The following is a 16614-nucleotide window of genomic DNA, read 5'->3' as shown; positions in this document are numbered from 1 at the left end:
AATGTGTCCTCGCAGTCTCACACCAGTCTTGACTTCTTTTTTCCCAGTAAACAAGGGTCTTTTTTCTTAGAGCTTTTTTTCTTGATAAATTTTAACAGTAGGATGAAAATTGTTAAGTTTTAAATATTTGAGAAATGTTTTCTATTAAGAAGGATACCATAAAGATGCAGTTTGAGTTGGGAGTATAATTTAAGAATGTTTTTGGCCAAGAACTCCACTATATAAACATAGTGAGAGCTTTAAAATATTATTATTAGTTGAATTTTATCTAATGATCGAACAATTTCTGAAAGTCATTTGGTATCAAAATCTTGATCAGGTGCTTCATCAGATATATTGTTTCGCAAATGATTTAGGTATGACAATGACCATAAAAGCTAAGGTTGTTTGCTCTTTAATTACTTTCCTCTTCTATGAAAGGACTTGTATATATATGCGCTATAACTTAAAACCTCATCGATTTTTATTTAATTAGTTGAAAAGAGATTCTCTATTAAAGACGCAATTTATATTGTACAATCACTACAGGAGCACTAAATGTAAACACTTGTTAATTTTTTGATTTAATGTTTGACAATCGATTTATATTGTACAATCACTACAGGAGCAGTATACGTATCGAGAAACTAGTTACTCATAAATTGTTTAAAGAAAAATAAATAGTCACTTACTTTGACACAAAAATTGTTTAATACTGAATGAAACAATTATCGTCTCCCTCTTCCTCTTCCTCTTCCTGTTCCTCTGCCCATTCCACGACCTCTTCCTCCTCTCCCCCGGCCTCGGGAACCTGATCCCTGAAAACCTGACCTCTCAGGCTTCAGTTTCAAGGACTGGACCCCTCTTCTCTTTTCGGTTCGTGTTTCCTTCTCTCCATCATCTTCCACATACTTGGCTGAGCTCCTGGAGAAAAAGGAAACTTCTCTCGAACCTCCAGGACCCACCTTGATATTGTTCATATCATGAGAAGCTCTGCCATTTGACAGTCCTGCAACCCTTTCACCTAGTGAAAGAGCATCCTCTTTTGCAAGTGAAAGATGGTTTGAGAATGCTTCTGCATGCCTATCATCCTTGACTTCATACATTCTGAAATTTTTAAAGGATAGTGAGACATACAGCTATATTTCACAATTTGTATAAACCCATGCAAAAACTTGTTCATGTAAGAGGTGTTATCATGAGCCAACTGTTACTTCTTGAACTTCACTTGTAGCATGGTGCATAACAAGTTAGTCTAAACGTGGCATGAATTAGGAGTGCATTCGTTGACTTCTTACCTTGGAACTCTGGCCTTTTTTCTAGAATTTTTTTCATTTACTTGTTCATCTTCTGATGATTGTGGTGCTGCAGACGCATCAGAATCACTAGCCTCCTCACCGTCCATCACAGGCTCAAAATGTTCTTCCACTAAAGACGGTCGTTTTAAGGAAGGCATAGGGTGTAATGCCCGATACTCATGAGAATCTTCTTCAATTTCGAAGTCCTGTAGGAAAACCAAAATACATCAAAAAGTTGAAGGATGTTGGGATCTGGCAGAAACTTTCTTTTTGTAAGAATGTAAAATTTTTTTCGTAGGAGAGGAGTATGCAAATATAAAAACAATTGCTTAAAAAAATATTTATCAGGGACATCTAAAGAATAATTCAGATAAATTCAGGTAACAGTCTTCTTGTTGAGAATGCTTGATCATTATACTGACCAAAAAAGAAAGAATGCTAGATCATCATTCTAACAAATTATCAATCAAACACCGTAATTAATTTTTAGCCAAATTATTCTGATGATAATCTGTACTGGTTGTTAAACATCAGGTAAGTGAATCTTAGTAAATAATATGTATACCTTATTTTCAATGATGCGTTTGAAACGTTCATCTTCAAGAACGTCCATGGTCAGTCCTTTCTTCTTCTTTGATGTCTTCTTTGCATCAACGCCATCAACATCCTCCTTCAAATTCTCAGCTTCTTCATTCTCAAGAAGTTGTTCAACCAGAGTGCGATTAACTTTGGGAAGCCTCCTCTTAATCTGCAAAGGGATACAAAATGTAAAGATAGATATTCTTAAAAAAGGTAGAAATTTTCTTTTAAATGAGATATACATGTGGAGTTCTGGTTAGGTAAGAAATCTGTCTAACCCTTTTCATTCAGTTCAAGAAGCACACAACTTTGATTGCAGTGAAAATGTAAAAGTAAATTTCACAAGAAGACCCATGGGCAGAAACGACTACTGATATACTTGTAGTGCCTTATTGACAGACATGTAACAGCCATCTGATCTTGAATCTTCAACAATATGAAGCACAAACGATAATCTTTTGAATCTTCTGCTGACACAAACTTCGGTATTTATTTGATGCCAGTTGATTGACATATGAATTATAATGGCAACTTCAAAGATCCTAACTAGAGCACAAGAAAATCCCACAGCATCGCACAAAAGAATCCATAGTCCAAACCTGCACTCAACTTGTCTTGCTTACAAAGATAGCTGGTGAGTCTGACCAATTCTTTACGACTTGTACCTCTCTTAGTTCCCATTAGGAGAATTTCCGCCGATACAAGCAAAAAAAGAATTACAAATTTGGTTTGCTAAATTACAGACACCTATATCAGATGATCCACAAGTCCTGAATATTATTCTCGTCCCAAATTCAGATGCCACAAAACTATTATTTCTTTTTTTCCTCTAATTTTGGGGGAAAATGCTCTTAATATCTCTAATTTAAAGTAAAAACTCACCCCATCAGAACACAGAAGCTGTCTTCTCTTTTCTTCCCGACTATACTGAATCCTCCCAATCCCTAACCTCGCCCACCCCCGGCAGCTGTTATGTCCCATGCCGTCTTCGACCACAAGACCTATCCCATCCTAACAATGACTTATTTTCTCGTCTCTCTTCCCTGTTCCAGTCATTGCAACAACTCCTTCCTTTATGTTTATTGTTAGCTCATTCAGCCATCTTTTCCTATTTTTTTTCCTTTTAATAAATCATAAAGGGAAGGGATGGAGAACACATGGTGGGAATTCGAGCCTTCCATCAAGTTCACTAAGTGAGCTATAACCCAATCCCAGAGGCAGCCAGCCTCAAGGAATCAAGACTCAAGTTGGGCATAATCTTTAACAACTTTGAGGAAGTTGACTCACATTACCTTACCTTTTCTTTCTCAGGGGTTTCCTGGGCAATTAGTGAAAGTCTCTTTTACTCGGTAGGGTTTACAAGATTTAATCCCAACTTTTAGTTGAATTTAGGTGATGCAAATTTGTTTTTGATGCTAGCACATTCAGGATTTTAAGTTGATCAGTGTGGAGCACAAATACACACATAACTTTTCGTGACATTTTCCTTTTGATAACCTTGGTGTACGGAATTACTTGCGGGCACCTCGACTAATTCCATAGGATACCTGTCACCTCCCACCAACAACAGGTACCAAGTAAACTCCTGCCACCAAGGCTAGGGGCTAGGACATATGGGAAGAAATCACCTAGTGTTTTTGTCTTTAATAAGATTTGAATCCGAGATCTCATGGTTCTCAATCCACTTCATTGACCACTAGGCCACACCCTTAGGTGCGAATTATACTTTTTATAAAAAAAATTCAGTTATATGCTTCAGCAAGTGGGCCCTTGCACCGGCTGCAAAAAGCTACATCTTCTTGTGAGTAAACCATATCATTTTAAGACGAACCTGGTTTCTATTATATAGGAACTGAAACTTTTACCAAACTAATGATAACCCAACCAAACAAACACACTGCGCTGCTTCCTATGTTAGTGTTTTCTCTCCCTCATAAGTTAATTACATGCAAGTTAAATGACAAAAGTATATAGATAAATCTCCAGCTGACCATAGTTGGAAAAGGAGACTGTTTAGTTTTTATAACAGCTAAACGATAGAGAAAAAGGTGTGAGCGCTAGAACTCCTACTCAAGTTTTCTTTGTTTTTTCCCTCTCTTTCAATTGGGGATTGGGGTGCTGGGATAAGAGGTGGAAGAAGGGGGTCAGTGAAAAGCACACCAAGCCAAGGCCTCGGATTTTTTTTCCTTTTCATTTTGTTGACTGAAAATTAGCTGTTTCAGCTTCCACTTGGGGATACCAGCCCTCCCCTTTACCACTTTACACTTAAATACCAGATTTGGTTCAACAGTCAAGTTCCGAACATCTGACTTGTGACGTGTGCTTAACCATTTTTCCCCTTTATTCCTTTTTAAAGGTCATGCTATAACAGAAAGTTATTTTGCCATGCACAAGGAATCTCTCTTCATGATAGACTCGGTGATTTGTCACTCCCTCCAACAAGTGCATGGCCCGCAATATAAAAATTATTGACTTGCAAGGAATATCAAACAGGTTAAAGATGTAATATTGCTACACCACCATTATATGCAAGTGCAGGCACAAGCATAAATTTTAGCTTTTAATGTCACACCGCTGGTACAAGTAACATGAAACTGTATTCTTATACATTCGTTGTAATCTGTTGTTATTACGGGAAAATCTTCAGAAAGGAAAATACCCAAAGGCCAAATAATTAATTGAAGTGAAGGGATAAATAAATGTGTTTCACTTGATGCTAGTGCAAAAAGTAGTGAACAGAAAAAGATATGGAACATGTGCACTTGCAAAAAAGTCTATCCCAGACATTATGGAACTAACCGTGATACGACTATCACGCTCTTTTTCGAATTTTTCCTTCTTCCGCTGCTCTATATACTCGTCATAAGCAAATGGATTTGACGCTGCGTGTGCCTGGAAGAGCAAAGCACAACATGCACAAAAGTTCAATCACAAGGCCAATCATTTAGAGTTAATAGACAAAATTATTCTATTTGTCACCTTTTTATACATTCGATAATCGATGAAGTAACCATGCATATAAGCTCTTAGAAGGTTGGTTCCAATCAAATTGGTCAAATTCAACTTTTCCAGATCTTCCTTTGTCAAAAATTTATAATCATCATAAATAGTTGTTTGGGGTTGCTCCTCAAGCTCTTCCTGCAAGTACATCAATTTAGAATCTCCATTTCCTCTGGCATGAGAAGGTACAAAACAAGGAGCACAATCACACCGTCAGGTTTTCAAGGTAAGAACACCACTTGGGTGCAGGTCCCAGAGAAGGTATGAAATATGAAGGTATTAGACTGGAGTCAAGAGCCAACAACATCAATCCACTGCCAGTGAATGCACACAAATCGTTGATTCTCCCACCCGTCGGTTCAATGCTTGTCATGCCTTCTCCCTGTAAGAGTTTCCAGGACCAAAAGTGAAACATAGATTTAAGTTGAGCAATGTAGGCAAAAATTCCTTTGCTGTTACAATTCATTAGTAACTTCACACACAGCAGAAAAAACAAAGGCCAAAGTATAGCGAGAACTGCACTCTTGTTCAAACATATAAATACAATAACCTGAAAAGTCGTGTCTCAAATAGGAAAATACTAATTTAAATGACAAGTATCATTAAATAGGATCAAAGACTTGCATACCGTCTCAGGGTCCCAAACCCTAACAATGTGGCTGTCAGCAGTTATTAACTTTGTTCGTTCAGTGTTGAGCGTTTTATGCCACTTAATGTTCAGTATCGGGCTCCCATACCTATATAATATTGTCACAACGCATATAAGCAATAGAGAACAAGAATCACTTTAAATGGTAAAGTTGGCCAAAGTAACTTACATATGATCCTTTATCCGCATAGGTTGAGAAGAACGCAAATCATAAATCAGAACCTGCACATTACAAGATACAGTAAAACATCTTGATCACAGAAGACACAGAATTTATTACGCCTCAATTCCAGACAAATTAGGGTTGGTTATATAAATCTTCATTTACCATGGTTCTCCATTTAAAATCATTTTGAGACCAACATTATACACAATAAAATAAAACCTTTGCAAGAAGAGATTCTGAATTTTTATCAGAACCTCTACACAGAGAATGAGTCAAAGACCTAATGCTAACATTGATGATGTTGCCAGTATATCAAGGGAAGAGAATGAGCTCCTAGAGAATGTATTTGAGGAAGAAGAGGTACATGTTGTGATTCGTACATGAGCACCAAACAAAGAACCTGGCCCTGATGGACTTACTATGGCATTCTTTCCGAAGTCATGGGACTTTATTAAACCAAAGGTAATGGGAGCCATCAACCATTTCCACCAGCAATGCTACATGGTCAAATCTTGCAATGTCTCTTCCATTGCACTGATTCCAGAAAGAAAGGGGGTTGTGGAGATTAGAGACTTTAGACCTATAAGTCTCATGGGAACACTGCACAAGATCCTAGCCAAGCTTTCAGCAGAAAGGTTGCGACTGGTAATTGGGAAACTAGTCTCCAATCACCAGAATGCCTTCATCAAGCATAGGATAATTACTGATGCAGCATTAATTGCCAATGAGGTCCAAAAGTGGTGAGCCAGGTATCATGTGAAAACTGGATATAGAAAGGCTTTTGATCAGCTCAATTGGTCTTATCTATTATCTATACTAGGAAGATGGGGTTTGTGCCTTTGTGGATAGATGGATAAAGTGGATCAAGTTTTGTATCACAGCAGTAAAGTATTCAGTGATTGTTAATCAAGGGCCTGTGATCAACTTTCACCATTTCTATTTAATTTAGCCATGGAAGGTCTGAGTAAAATGCTTGAAAAGGCTAGGCAAATGGACTGGATCCAGGGTTTAAGTGTCGGCTCAAATACTGGGATCACAGTCAATGTCTCACACATATTGTATGTTGATGATACCTTAACTTTCTATGAGGCAGACATATCATAAGTGCTCTACTAGAACCTGACTCTGCTACTTTTTTGAGGCCCTATCAGGGCTCTATGTGCCTGGCCTAGAAGAGCTATCTAGTATTATGGGATGCACCATTGGTTCACTTCCTACAAACTATTTATGTCTTCCAGTGGGGGAGAAATTCAAGAACTGTGAAATTTGAAATGGAATCATAGAGAGGTTTGAGAAGAGACTTGCATCTTGCAGATGCAATATCTGTCCACGGGTGACAAGTTAACCCTCATCAACAGTGTTCCTGATAGCATCCCCACATATTTCATGTCCCTATTTCCCATCTCTAAAAAGGTGGAGCATAAGTTAAGACAGAATTCAGAAGGAATTTTCTACGGGATGGGAGCAATAATTCTCACAAGTTTCATCTAGTCAAATGGGATAAAGTCATTCAGCCTAAATCTAGGGTTGGTCTGGCCATCAGAGATTTGGAAATCAATAACAAGTGTCTGCTAATGAAATGATTATGAAGATATGCTACAACTGACTCAAGCCTCTGGAAAGAGGTTATCAAGGCCAAACACAGGATGATGGATAATTGGAGCTCCAAAATTGCTAATGCCCTCTATGGGTGAGAGCATGGAAATACATGAGCAAACTAGGACAACAAAATTCTCAAAATGTTCACTTTAAAGCTGGAAATGGTGCACATATTAGATTTTGGAAAGACAAATGGTTGAGCAATTCAACACTCATGGTGGAATTCCCCACACATTTCCAAACTGCTCAAGCCAAAGACTCCTCTATTGCTGACAACAGAAGTGACAACATTGGGACAGCCACCTCAGAAGAACTGTACAAAATTGAGAATCAGGAAGTTTAATAAACCTGCTAGTTAGGGTGGAGAAGTACACCATTGTTGAGAATCTTCCTCACACTTTGTGATTGGGGAACAAAAACAATTTCACAGTAAAGGAGTGTTACAAGCAGCTTAATATTCAGAATCAGGTTCTTGATAACTGGCCATGGAAGTTGATTTGGAAGACCAAGCTTCCAATCAAGGTTATCTGCTTCAACTGGACTATTTAGGAGGGAGGGGCTTTCAATTGATTAACAGATGCTACATGTATAAGGAAAGCTCAGAAAATATTAGCCATCTATGTTTGCATTGCCCAGTTCCACTGACAAATGAATCATGTTTTTTCTTGGCCTCCTTGGGCTGAAAGAGATAATGCCTGAGCATATGAGGGAGGCTTACACAAGCTGGAGTCACCAGAGGGTTGACAAGTCCATCAAGAAGATCTGGGTCATGATTCCTGAAGTAAGTTTCTGGTATTTGTGGAATGAAAGGAATCGCATATGTTTTGATGGTATTTCAACTCCAAGCTCATCCCTCAAAGAAAAGTGTTTGCTTAGTTTGTATAGCTAGATTAAGTTGACACCTGTAATTAGCACTGACCATTTTTTGCAGTTTGTAAGCTCCCTAGACTAAGCCTACCACTTTGTATAGGGCCTAGCAACTTTACTTAAATTTTTGCAGAAAACCTTTTTAATTTGCATCTTCTTGATGCTTTTTCAGTGAAACACATTACTTCATCAAAAAGTAATGAAGTAATGTCGGTTTAGGTTGGTCGTAAGTCTAGGCGTGCCTTTATAGTTGTGTTCCTATTGCCTTTGATTATTGCAGTACTTTGCTATAGTTATTGTTCGTCTTTTAAATTTTGCATTGTATTTTATTTTTATTTTTACTTCTATTTATTTTTTTATTTTTTATTTTTTTATTTTATTCTTTTTTTCCTTTTTTCTTTATGCTATATATTGTTTTTTTTCTCTCAACTGTGACTTTCAAGCCGAGGGTCTTTCGGAAACAACCTCTCTATCTCCATGAGGTAGTGGTAAGGTCTGCGTACATCCTACCCTCCCCAGACCCCACTTGTGGGATTCCACTGGGTTGTTGTTGTTCTCTGTTTCTACGTGAATCAAAAAACAGAACAGAATTTTTAAAAACCTCTCTCTTCATTCCCTTCCCGTCGTGTAACAACTCTTCAAGTCAATAATGTCTTATACTTCAAAAAACACCAGCAAGCAAACTTTGTGGGGCATCCCGTAGCTAATATTGTGACACCTCTTTTTGGTAAGTTGTTGAGGACAATCCCTTAAATTTACTATCATGAGAAACAAATCTACAAATTTTTTTACATTGAAGATGCACTCCTTTTAACTATGATATGTTTTTTATTCACACCTGGTAATTTTAAGGTAGTCATAAAGATTGTCTAAAGTACTCTTTCCTACTTAGTTTCTTGTTAATTTTCATACTATATGGGTTTAAATATACTCTTCTTACTACATAAGTTGCTTGCTGTACTAGTCGTCTTAATTAACAACTTGGTAATGCTAAATAACTAGGACAATAAAGAATTTCCATAATCAAAATGTAGCCTCCTAAGATTTATTAATAACTAGAAAGTTAAGTGTATCTATTTAGTTTCAACCAAAATAACCAAAAAAAAAGGACCAAACTCCCAAAATGACAATCAAAAATGATTTTTCCAACCAAAACATGAGACGATTCACCATAATCATCACAAAGTTTGTCAAATTCTCTAAACTGCATTTCCTTCTATTATACCTTTCCATCACTACTTCCAACAGCCATGAGGTAACCTCCATCTCCCTCGAACTCTATCGCAGTAACCTCCTGTAATTTATGCATATCGTTAGCAATCACTGAAAAAAATCTGGTTAGCCAACTACTAAAGCAGAAAACTACCTGGTCCGCATCTCCAGCAGGTGCAACAGCATTTATCCTGCCGACTGAGGATCTTGCTCTCATGTCAAAGCATTCGACCGCACCATCCTCCCCTCCACAAGCAACTAATCCATGGACCTTGCTGAAGTACAGAAGAAAAGACAAGATTACAGAAGAAACAGCCACACTGAAGGCATAGCATAGCTAAAAAAGCCAAAAAGACAATCTTTTTTAGAACAAAAAGGGGAAATGCATTTTAAAACACCAGTAAGGTAAGCAAAGTAAAATCAGCTTCTAACCTCCGTGAAACCACATTAAGTGCTGGGGATCGTGTGCTCAGTGAGGAAAGGAAGCGTCCCTGTTAATTGAATATGATAGCCTCAGTAAACCATGCAAGCGAAACATCAACACTATAAGGGGGAAAGCCTTGAACATTTTGGTTCAGGACTTAAGTGTGCCTTTGACAACACTGATTATCTTCTGAAATTTTGCTGAAATTTTATTCAAATAGCTTTTCCCTTCAATTAAGACCAAAAAGATCAATAATAACAATTGACAAAGTTAACATCTACACAATTATACAGTAGAAAACAACCCAAGCATGATGTCATCTACCAATAGAGAGAAGTTGGATATAGGAACAAAATTTTGTATTCATTGACACAAAGCAGAAGTCAACTTCAATATAGGTGCACGTATTACTCAAGTCTGTTGTAGAGAAACAGACGCCATCACAAGTTCAGTTAAGTATTTTGAGAAAAATTAGTAATTTTGTTGATAAATTTTCCACTTCCCTGTTATTCATTGAAATACATGAATGGCTCAAATACTTAAACGAAGGTGGACTTAGCAAAAACTTATGTACATTGAAGAAAGGAAGAGGCAAGAGAAACACCTGCTCCAAATTTATTCTGTAGAGATCTGGTGATGAGGCAGCGCAAAGCAAATCACAAGACCAGCAATCATATACAATATCCCTTCCCATCCTAAATAAACAGAAGAGCATATAAGTGATCTTAAGATGGCAGTTACAGCTGATACAGTTCATACAGAAAAAAGTAACAGTAAATTTCAGAAACAGAGAGGAAAGGGCCATGAAATGCCTACTGCAACGCACTAGAGGAAATGGGACTCTGATATATCACCAGCGGGAGTAAACTTTCTTCTGTTTTTATCAGCAAGAAGATTTCTATTGATTTTAACACCGGGAATAAACTTTCTTCCAAAACCTAGCAGTATAAATGAGGAGTTTCAGGATTAACTGAATTTCTCGGAAGGGACGCAATTATTTATGGCTGTAAATCACTGAAGACCCTTCTTTCTTTGGAGAATTATTACAGACACATTCATAGATTATATTTATTCTCTGATTCGGTCCAGTGGTATCTAAGATTTCAAGTGGGACAGGTTTAGCTGTTGAATAGCATGTCTAGAACACTAGAGGGTTCAGCAAGCTTGATAATAGTTACACATTGAGTCCTTAACTAACCTGTTGCCATTGTGCAAGTGTAAGTATGCTAGAAGAAACAAACAGTCCTTCTGACAGATCAAAGTTTTGTTGATATTCTTGATAGTTAACATACATTGTTTTCTAAATCTTGCATTTCATCAGTATAGTAAATCGCAGACAGCACATGGATCAGCACACAAGGAGAAAACAAATGTAAGTGTGACCTTGGAATCCGCAAATTATAATGACTTCCATATTTTGCATGAAGGCAAACAGAACGATCAGCACAGAGAAAAGCTATTTTTGAGTAGTCATCACCCAAGACCTGCAAAAGATATCAAAAATGAAATATACATCAGTAAAGATTTCCCACACTAACTAGAGAAGAAACACGCAACAGAACTCGTTCCCGTGTTTCTGGCCTTCAAAAAAAACAGGGAACAAGCAGAAACATTTTCTATCGAAGCACAAAAACATCAGAAAGACCCAAAAGAGCATAAGCACTACTCATAAAAAGAATTAATACTAATAAAAATTAATTTTGTTATTTTGAGTGGTGTAGGAAGTGTGCAGCCTTCAAAGAGATAGAGCAGGACAGCAGTCAGTACTTGAAAGTTAACAATCTCTGACACCAAATGCCTTTCAAACTTCAATGACAGTTCCCGCAGCTCATACACTTTAACTTGTGGTGGGTAAATACCTGAAAAAATGATGTTGTCATCAACTGATACAAAATAGAGAAAATACCAGGCAGTTGAAAGTATCGACTACTCATCTAATACATGTTCACAAGGAATCTTTTAGTTTGTTATAGATTTGTATGCCATCAGAAAACATAGAGAAAAACTGCTGTCAAAGGACCTAAATTATTGAATGAGGGCCTAAATAGAGCGACATTAACAGTGATGAACTGATGATTCATATAGTTGACCCTATCTTGAGATCGAGGCATAGCTGTTGCTGTTGTACTCATCTAATAGATGTCTCAGAATAATAGAGGGGCAGAACAATGGCACAACAATAATTTTTACTTCCCCGTGTGTGATATTTTTATATAAGAAAGCTATTTGTTCAGGTTAAACATGAATAAGTCTCGACTAACACAGGAAATAAGATGAATCTTAATGCTTCAACAACCAATAAAATGAACCAATATATTTATAATCACACCTGTTCTAAATCTAAAAACAATAGTCACGTACTGAGTTTACCTAGAAACAACTGCATTTATACAACAAAGAAGCATACATATGCATGAAGATCACGTTCAATAGCAACACTGCATAGCAACACCTTTCTGTAACTCAGAAGTAGTTACTTCTCAATAATCCAGAAGAGATCATTCAATAAAAGCATAATATTTCAAGGAAGCAAAAGTTTTCCAGTATATGAGTTGATGATACAAAAGAAATAAGGATGTCTCAAACAGCAGAAAATCACCTGAGGCGATGAGATACTCCCCGTCAGGAGTCACTTTAATTCTTGTTGTTGCAGTTTCAAATCTCAAATCTTGAATCAGATCCACTCTTTGCATATAACCTGCCAAAAGAGAGAAAAATATCTTTTATAACATAACCATAATATCCTACAATACCAAATATATATAAATGGAGCAACATGGACCTAGGATTCATATAGCCGGACCGAATTACACAAGCTATGCAATTGGATTTTACCCATCCCATCCATTCATATAGAGGAACTCCTTTTTTTTATAAAGTAAGTGGTATTAATTACGGCATCAAGAAGATGCAAAAATTACAAGATATGTCATTTGAGCTTACAAAAAATCTCTGGCTAACTATACAACTATCTAAGCCAAAACTAGTGAGTTAATAAAGTCCTGAAGTTGTTCTGCATTAACAGCATGATACAAGTTGGACCAACTAAACAAATTTGCAATACACCTAGTCTTCAAAATGCCTAAAGCAGTTGACTTTCCATCATAACATCTCATGTTCCTCTCTAACCAAATACACCAAAAAATACAAGAAGGTATCATGATCCAGATCAGTGTTGTGAAAAAGCGCCGAAGCGCTCGCTTTAAGCGTGAAGCGAAGCGAGGCGAGGCACTAGCGCTTCAACACCGTGAAGCGAAGCGATTTCAAAAAAGCGTGCGCTTCATAGGAGAAGCGAGAAGCACGCTTCATCTAGAAGCGAGAAAAAAGTTCGCTTTTTTTGAAAAAGTGGGGCTAGGGTTTTTTTTAAAAAAAAACTGTAAAACTTATAATTAATTGTTCCAAGCTGCTGCGACTTCTTCTTCAACTTCGACAGTTCAACCAGGTTAGTTTTTCTTCTTCTCTTCTTCTGTTCTTCTTTTTCTATTTCTATTTTTATTTCCATTCAGCAGTTTTGCCGTCTGCGCAACTGCTGCGATGTTCTTCTCTTCATATCTTCTTCTCTTCTTCTTTTTCTATTTCTGCGCAACTGCCATCTGTGAAGAATTATTTTTTTCAAGTTTTATTCAGCAGTTTGGCCATTTTTTTTTGAAGATAAAGCATATGCTCTGTTTTTTTTCCACATAGTCTGGCTGCTTTATTATTTTTTTAATTTTGCTGTAGTTGCTCTTTTAATTTTGTTGCAGCTGCTCTGTTATTGTTTTGACAATTTGACTTGTGTGACTGAATTATTATTCTATTTTTTCTTTGTAGTAAGTTGTATTTTCTTAATGGCACAAAAAAGGAATCCAGCTTGGGCATATGGAATTGCCATGGGAAGTAACACAAAAATCAAATGTGTTTTTTGTGATATGTCAACATATAATGGCGGAATATTTCGTCACAAGAAGCATCTTATTGGTGGTTATAAGATGTTAAAGTGTGTCCAAAGGTCCCGAATAGTGTGAAGGAAGAAATAAAAGAGTATTTTACGAAAAAAATGAATTTAAAACTCAAATGAATCCTGAAGCATCCATGGTTAATCTTGTTGATGATGATGAAATGGATGATGAAGTTGAAGTGAATATGTCAATGGGGCATATTTTATTATCTATGCATATTTTATATTTTATATTTTTATACTAAATAGCGCTTTTTCTGAAAAAAGCATGCGCTTCGCTTCACGCTTCTTGCTTTTGTGAAGCGAGCCCCTGTCGCTTTTTTCCGCTTCTCGCTTCTCAAAACACTGATCCAGATCTTCTTAATGGCTTTGTCAACTTTCCATAGGCTCCAACTCTCATAAGCATCCTTAACTGTGAGGGGTGTGGTCCAACTGAGACCAGAGAGACAGAAAAACATGCTCCATAATTCTGAGGCCACCTCACAATGAAGAAGGTGTCTGGGGGTTTCAGCCTCTTTTTTGCACATATAGCATCTGTTTGGGAGCTGGATTTTCCTTTTCTTTATGTTGTCTAGGGTGAGACATGCCTCATATAGAGCTGTCCAAGTAAAGCAAGCAACCTTAGGAGGTAGCTTGGTCTTCCAAATGAGTTTCCAGGGCCAGTTATCTATCATGGGGTTTCTAGAGCACAACTGTTGATACCCTTCCTTGACTGTATAAACTCCTTTTTGGTGTTCCCATTTTAGCTTATCGGCTGCCTGGGGATCAATGTGACAATGTTGTAGTCTAGCAAAAAGGTCTACCAGGTCATTTATTTCCCAATCATGCATATTCCTTCTAAATATCAGATCCCAATTGGTCCCTTCTCTATAAGCAGCAATAACTGAATTGGGATCTTGAGCAATTCTGAACAACTCTGGGAAATCCTCCTGAAGAGTGTTATTGCCAAGCCATTTCTCTGTCCAAAATTTTAGGAGTAAACCATTGCCCAGTTCAGAGTAAGCATTCCGATCAAATGTGTCCCATAACATCCTAATACCCTTCCACACTCCCACACCATAAGGAAGTGTAGTAATATCTGTGCACCATTGATTCAGCCTTCCATACTTAGCTATGATAACATCTTTCCAGAGCCCTGCTTCTCCCTGATTGTATCTCCACAGCCACTTCATCATCATACTTTTGTTATGGATTGCAAGGTTCTTAATGCCAAGTCCTCCTTGGTATTTTGGTTGTGTGACCTTCTCCCATTTGATGAAATGAAATTTGTGATCCTCCCTGCTGCCTTTCCAGAGGAAGTCCGTTCACAAGGTACAGGCAAGGTTGTATCTATAGTGTATAGTGTATGTTTTACTACAAAAACTGGAATGTTTACATTTTTTAACATATTGATATAACATGATTTTACCAAATAATATCAAATTAAATCTACATTAGCATATCGTTGGAAAGAAAAACAAGGAAGCAAAAAAGGTAAAGAATCAGTCATCACAGAAGACCATATGATATAAAGACAAGGTATCCAAAAACACATTTATATAGATTACTGCCCAATTGAAAAAAAAAATCTTTGGTACAATTCCAGAATTTCTTCTTTTTGCTTCAAAGATTGGAACTTTCTTTCCGGACATAACGATGCTGCTATAATTTACCAAATGTAATTCCAAAAGAAGAAGAAAAAAAAGAGGAAGCAGGAGGGTAATGCATACTTGGATCTTTACGAAGGGCTCTGAGCTTCTTAGGAGGAAGCCATGTAGCCACAGAACGGTGTTGGCCAGCAACAGTATACATCTTCACTCCATTTATGGCAGTGGACTTCAAGTTTCCCCCTTGGTATGCCATTGTAATTCAATTGGCAGACAAAGTAATGCTCTTTTTCTAGATATAATGAATCCATGTCAGAGACAACAGTGTCGGGATACCTCATAACTCAAGACAAACGTCTTAATCATTTAGTTTTTCACAGAAATGATATTTAATTACAAAAAACTACGATTGCTATCAAAACTTCCAGCTATTACAATAGGAATCAAAATAAGAACATAATTAGCTTGTAAAAACAGCCAGAATAAACATATAAGAGAAAGTGCTAAGCTAGGATTCTAAACAACTGAATAAATATATAAACGAGTGCTAATTCCACTATTTCCACCTAATAAAAGATCAATTTAGCTTCAAACAACCTCCTTTATATCTTTTATGTCAAAAAAAGTCAAACATGCACAGTTTTCGAAACTTCATCATAAATGAAATTCTTTTAGTTCACGTGGCATCATTTCTTTTTCCTAGCTAATATTGCACCAACTGTAACTAATTCTTTCGAGAACCAAAAAAATAGCCTTTAATAATGAATTGAAAGAGTTAAGAAGAACACTAATGTTACAGTAGAAATCTAGGTTACCAAGCACTTACGGCGTCTCGCCGGACGCCGGTCGTCACTGGTGGCAGAAGGCAGAGGCACGGCGAAATTGTTTGTTAGAAGCGGCTGGTTCCAAAACACAGTACTACCGCCGGCAAATTTCCAAGGCTTTTAAGTCGGCTGAGTTTTATTTTTGGACAGGGTTTTGGGAAAGGAAGGAACAAGGGAGAGAGGAGGGTTTAAGGAGATAATAAATTAGTAAAAAATGACAAAAATATCCTTTATATTTGGGTAGGTATAAATTAGTCCCTTAAATTTACTTTAAGCAATTTTGGTACTTTTGTTTATTCAAATAAAGCACTTTTAGTCTATCTTAAATATTTGTAATGGAAATTGTGATTGAAAAAATTATGGGAGCTCACATTTGAAGTGCAGCTTTTGCAAAAAAGATTGAAAACCTGGAGGCTGAAGCAAAAACTTTCTTGACGGAAATCATAAAATGCAAAGGGTAATTTTGGCATATTATTCACATTTTGGTGCTCAAG

The 16614-nt window shown here is 37.0% G+C and overlaps 1 protein-coding gene across 2 annotated transcripts; it reads right to left on the bottom strand.

Moving 5' to 3' along the window:
* Nucleotides 1-534: 534 nt before the first annotated feature.
* Nucleotides 535-16298, bottom strand: LOC129876124 (uncharacterized). 2 transcript variants are annotated; one of them, XM_055951456.1, is made up of 17 exons: nucleotides 16112-16298; nucleotides 15420-15588; nucleotides 12373-12471; nucleotides 11541-11632; nucleotides 11157-11257; nucleotides 10378-10468; nucleotides 9782-9840; nucleotides 9504-9624; nucleotides 9363-9431; nucleotides 5675-5727; nucleotides 5485-5593; nucleotides 5068-5238; nucleotides 4836-4994; nucleotides 4656-4748; nucleotides 1843-2025; nucleotides 1278-1483; nucleotides 535-1086 (listed from the first exon to the last, which is right to left on the bottom strand). In XM_055951456.1, the coding sequence occupies exons 2-17, from the start codon at nucleotides 15550-15552 to the stop codon at nucleotides 708-710; spliced, it is 2118 nt and encodes a 705-aa protein (XP_055807431.1). In that variant the 5' UTR covers nucleotides 15553-15588; nucleotides 16112-16298; the 3' UTR covers nucleotides 535-707. The 2 variants fall into 2 exon arrangements, with proteins under 2 accessions (XP_055807431.1, XP_055807432.1); XM_055951457.1 differs by having other exon boundaries at nucleotides 16123-16298.
* Between the last annotated feature and the right edge of the window lie 316 nt (nucleotides 16299-16614).

The sequence above is a fragment of the Solanum dulcamara genome, chromosome 12 (genome assembly GCF_947179165.1).
Source record: "Solanum dulcamara chromosome 12, daSolDulc1.2, whole genome shotgun sequence".
NCBI lineage: Eukaryota > Viridiplantae > Streptophyta > Magnoliopsida > Solanales > Solanaceae > Solanum > Solanum dulcamara.
Note: the sequence above shows the minus strand (reverse complement) of the source record. Positions and strands in the feature narration are given on the sequence as shown.

Excerpts from the sequence above, each read along its gene's own strand:
- LOC129876124 (XM_055951456.1), bottom strand. The coding sequence starts at position 15,552 with ATGGCATACCAAGGGGGAAACTTGAAGTCCACTGCCATAAATGGAGTG. Across the intron at positions 5,594-5,674 it reads ATGCGGATAAAGGATCATAT|GTATGGGAGCCCGATACTGA; the intron begins GTAAGTTACTTT and ends AATATTATATAG. Across the intron at positions 5,239-5,484 it reads GGGTTTGGGACCCTGAGACG|GGAGAAGGCATGACAAGCAT; the intron begins GTATGCAAGTCT and ends AAACTCTTACAG.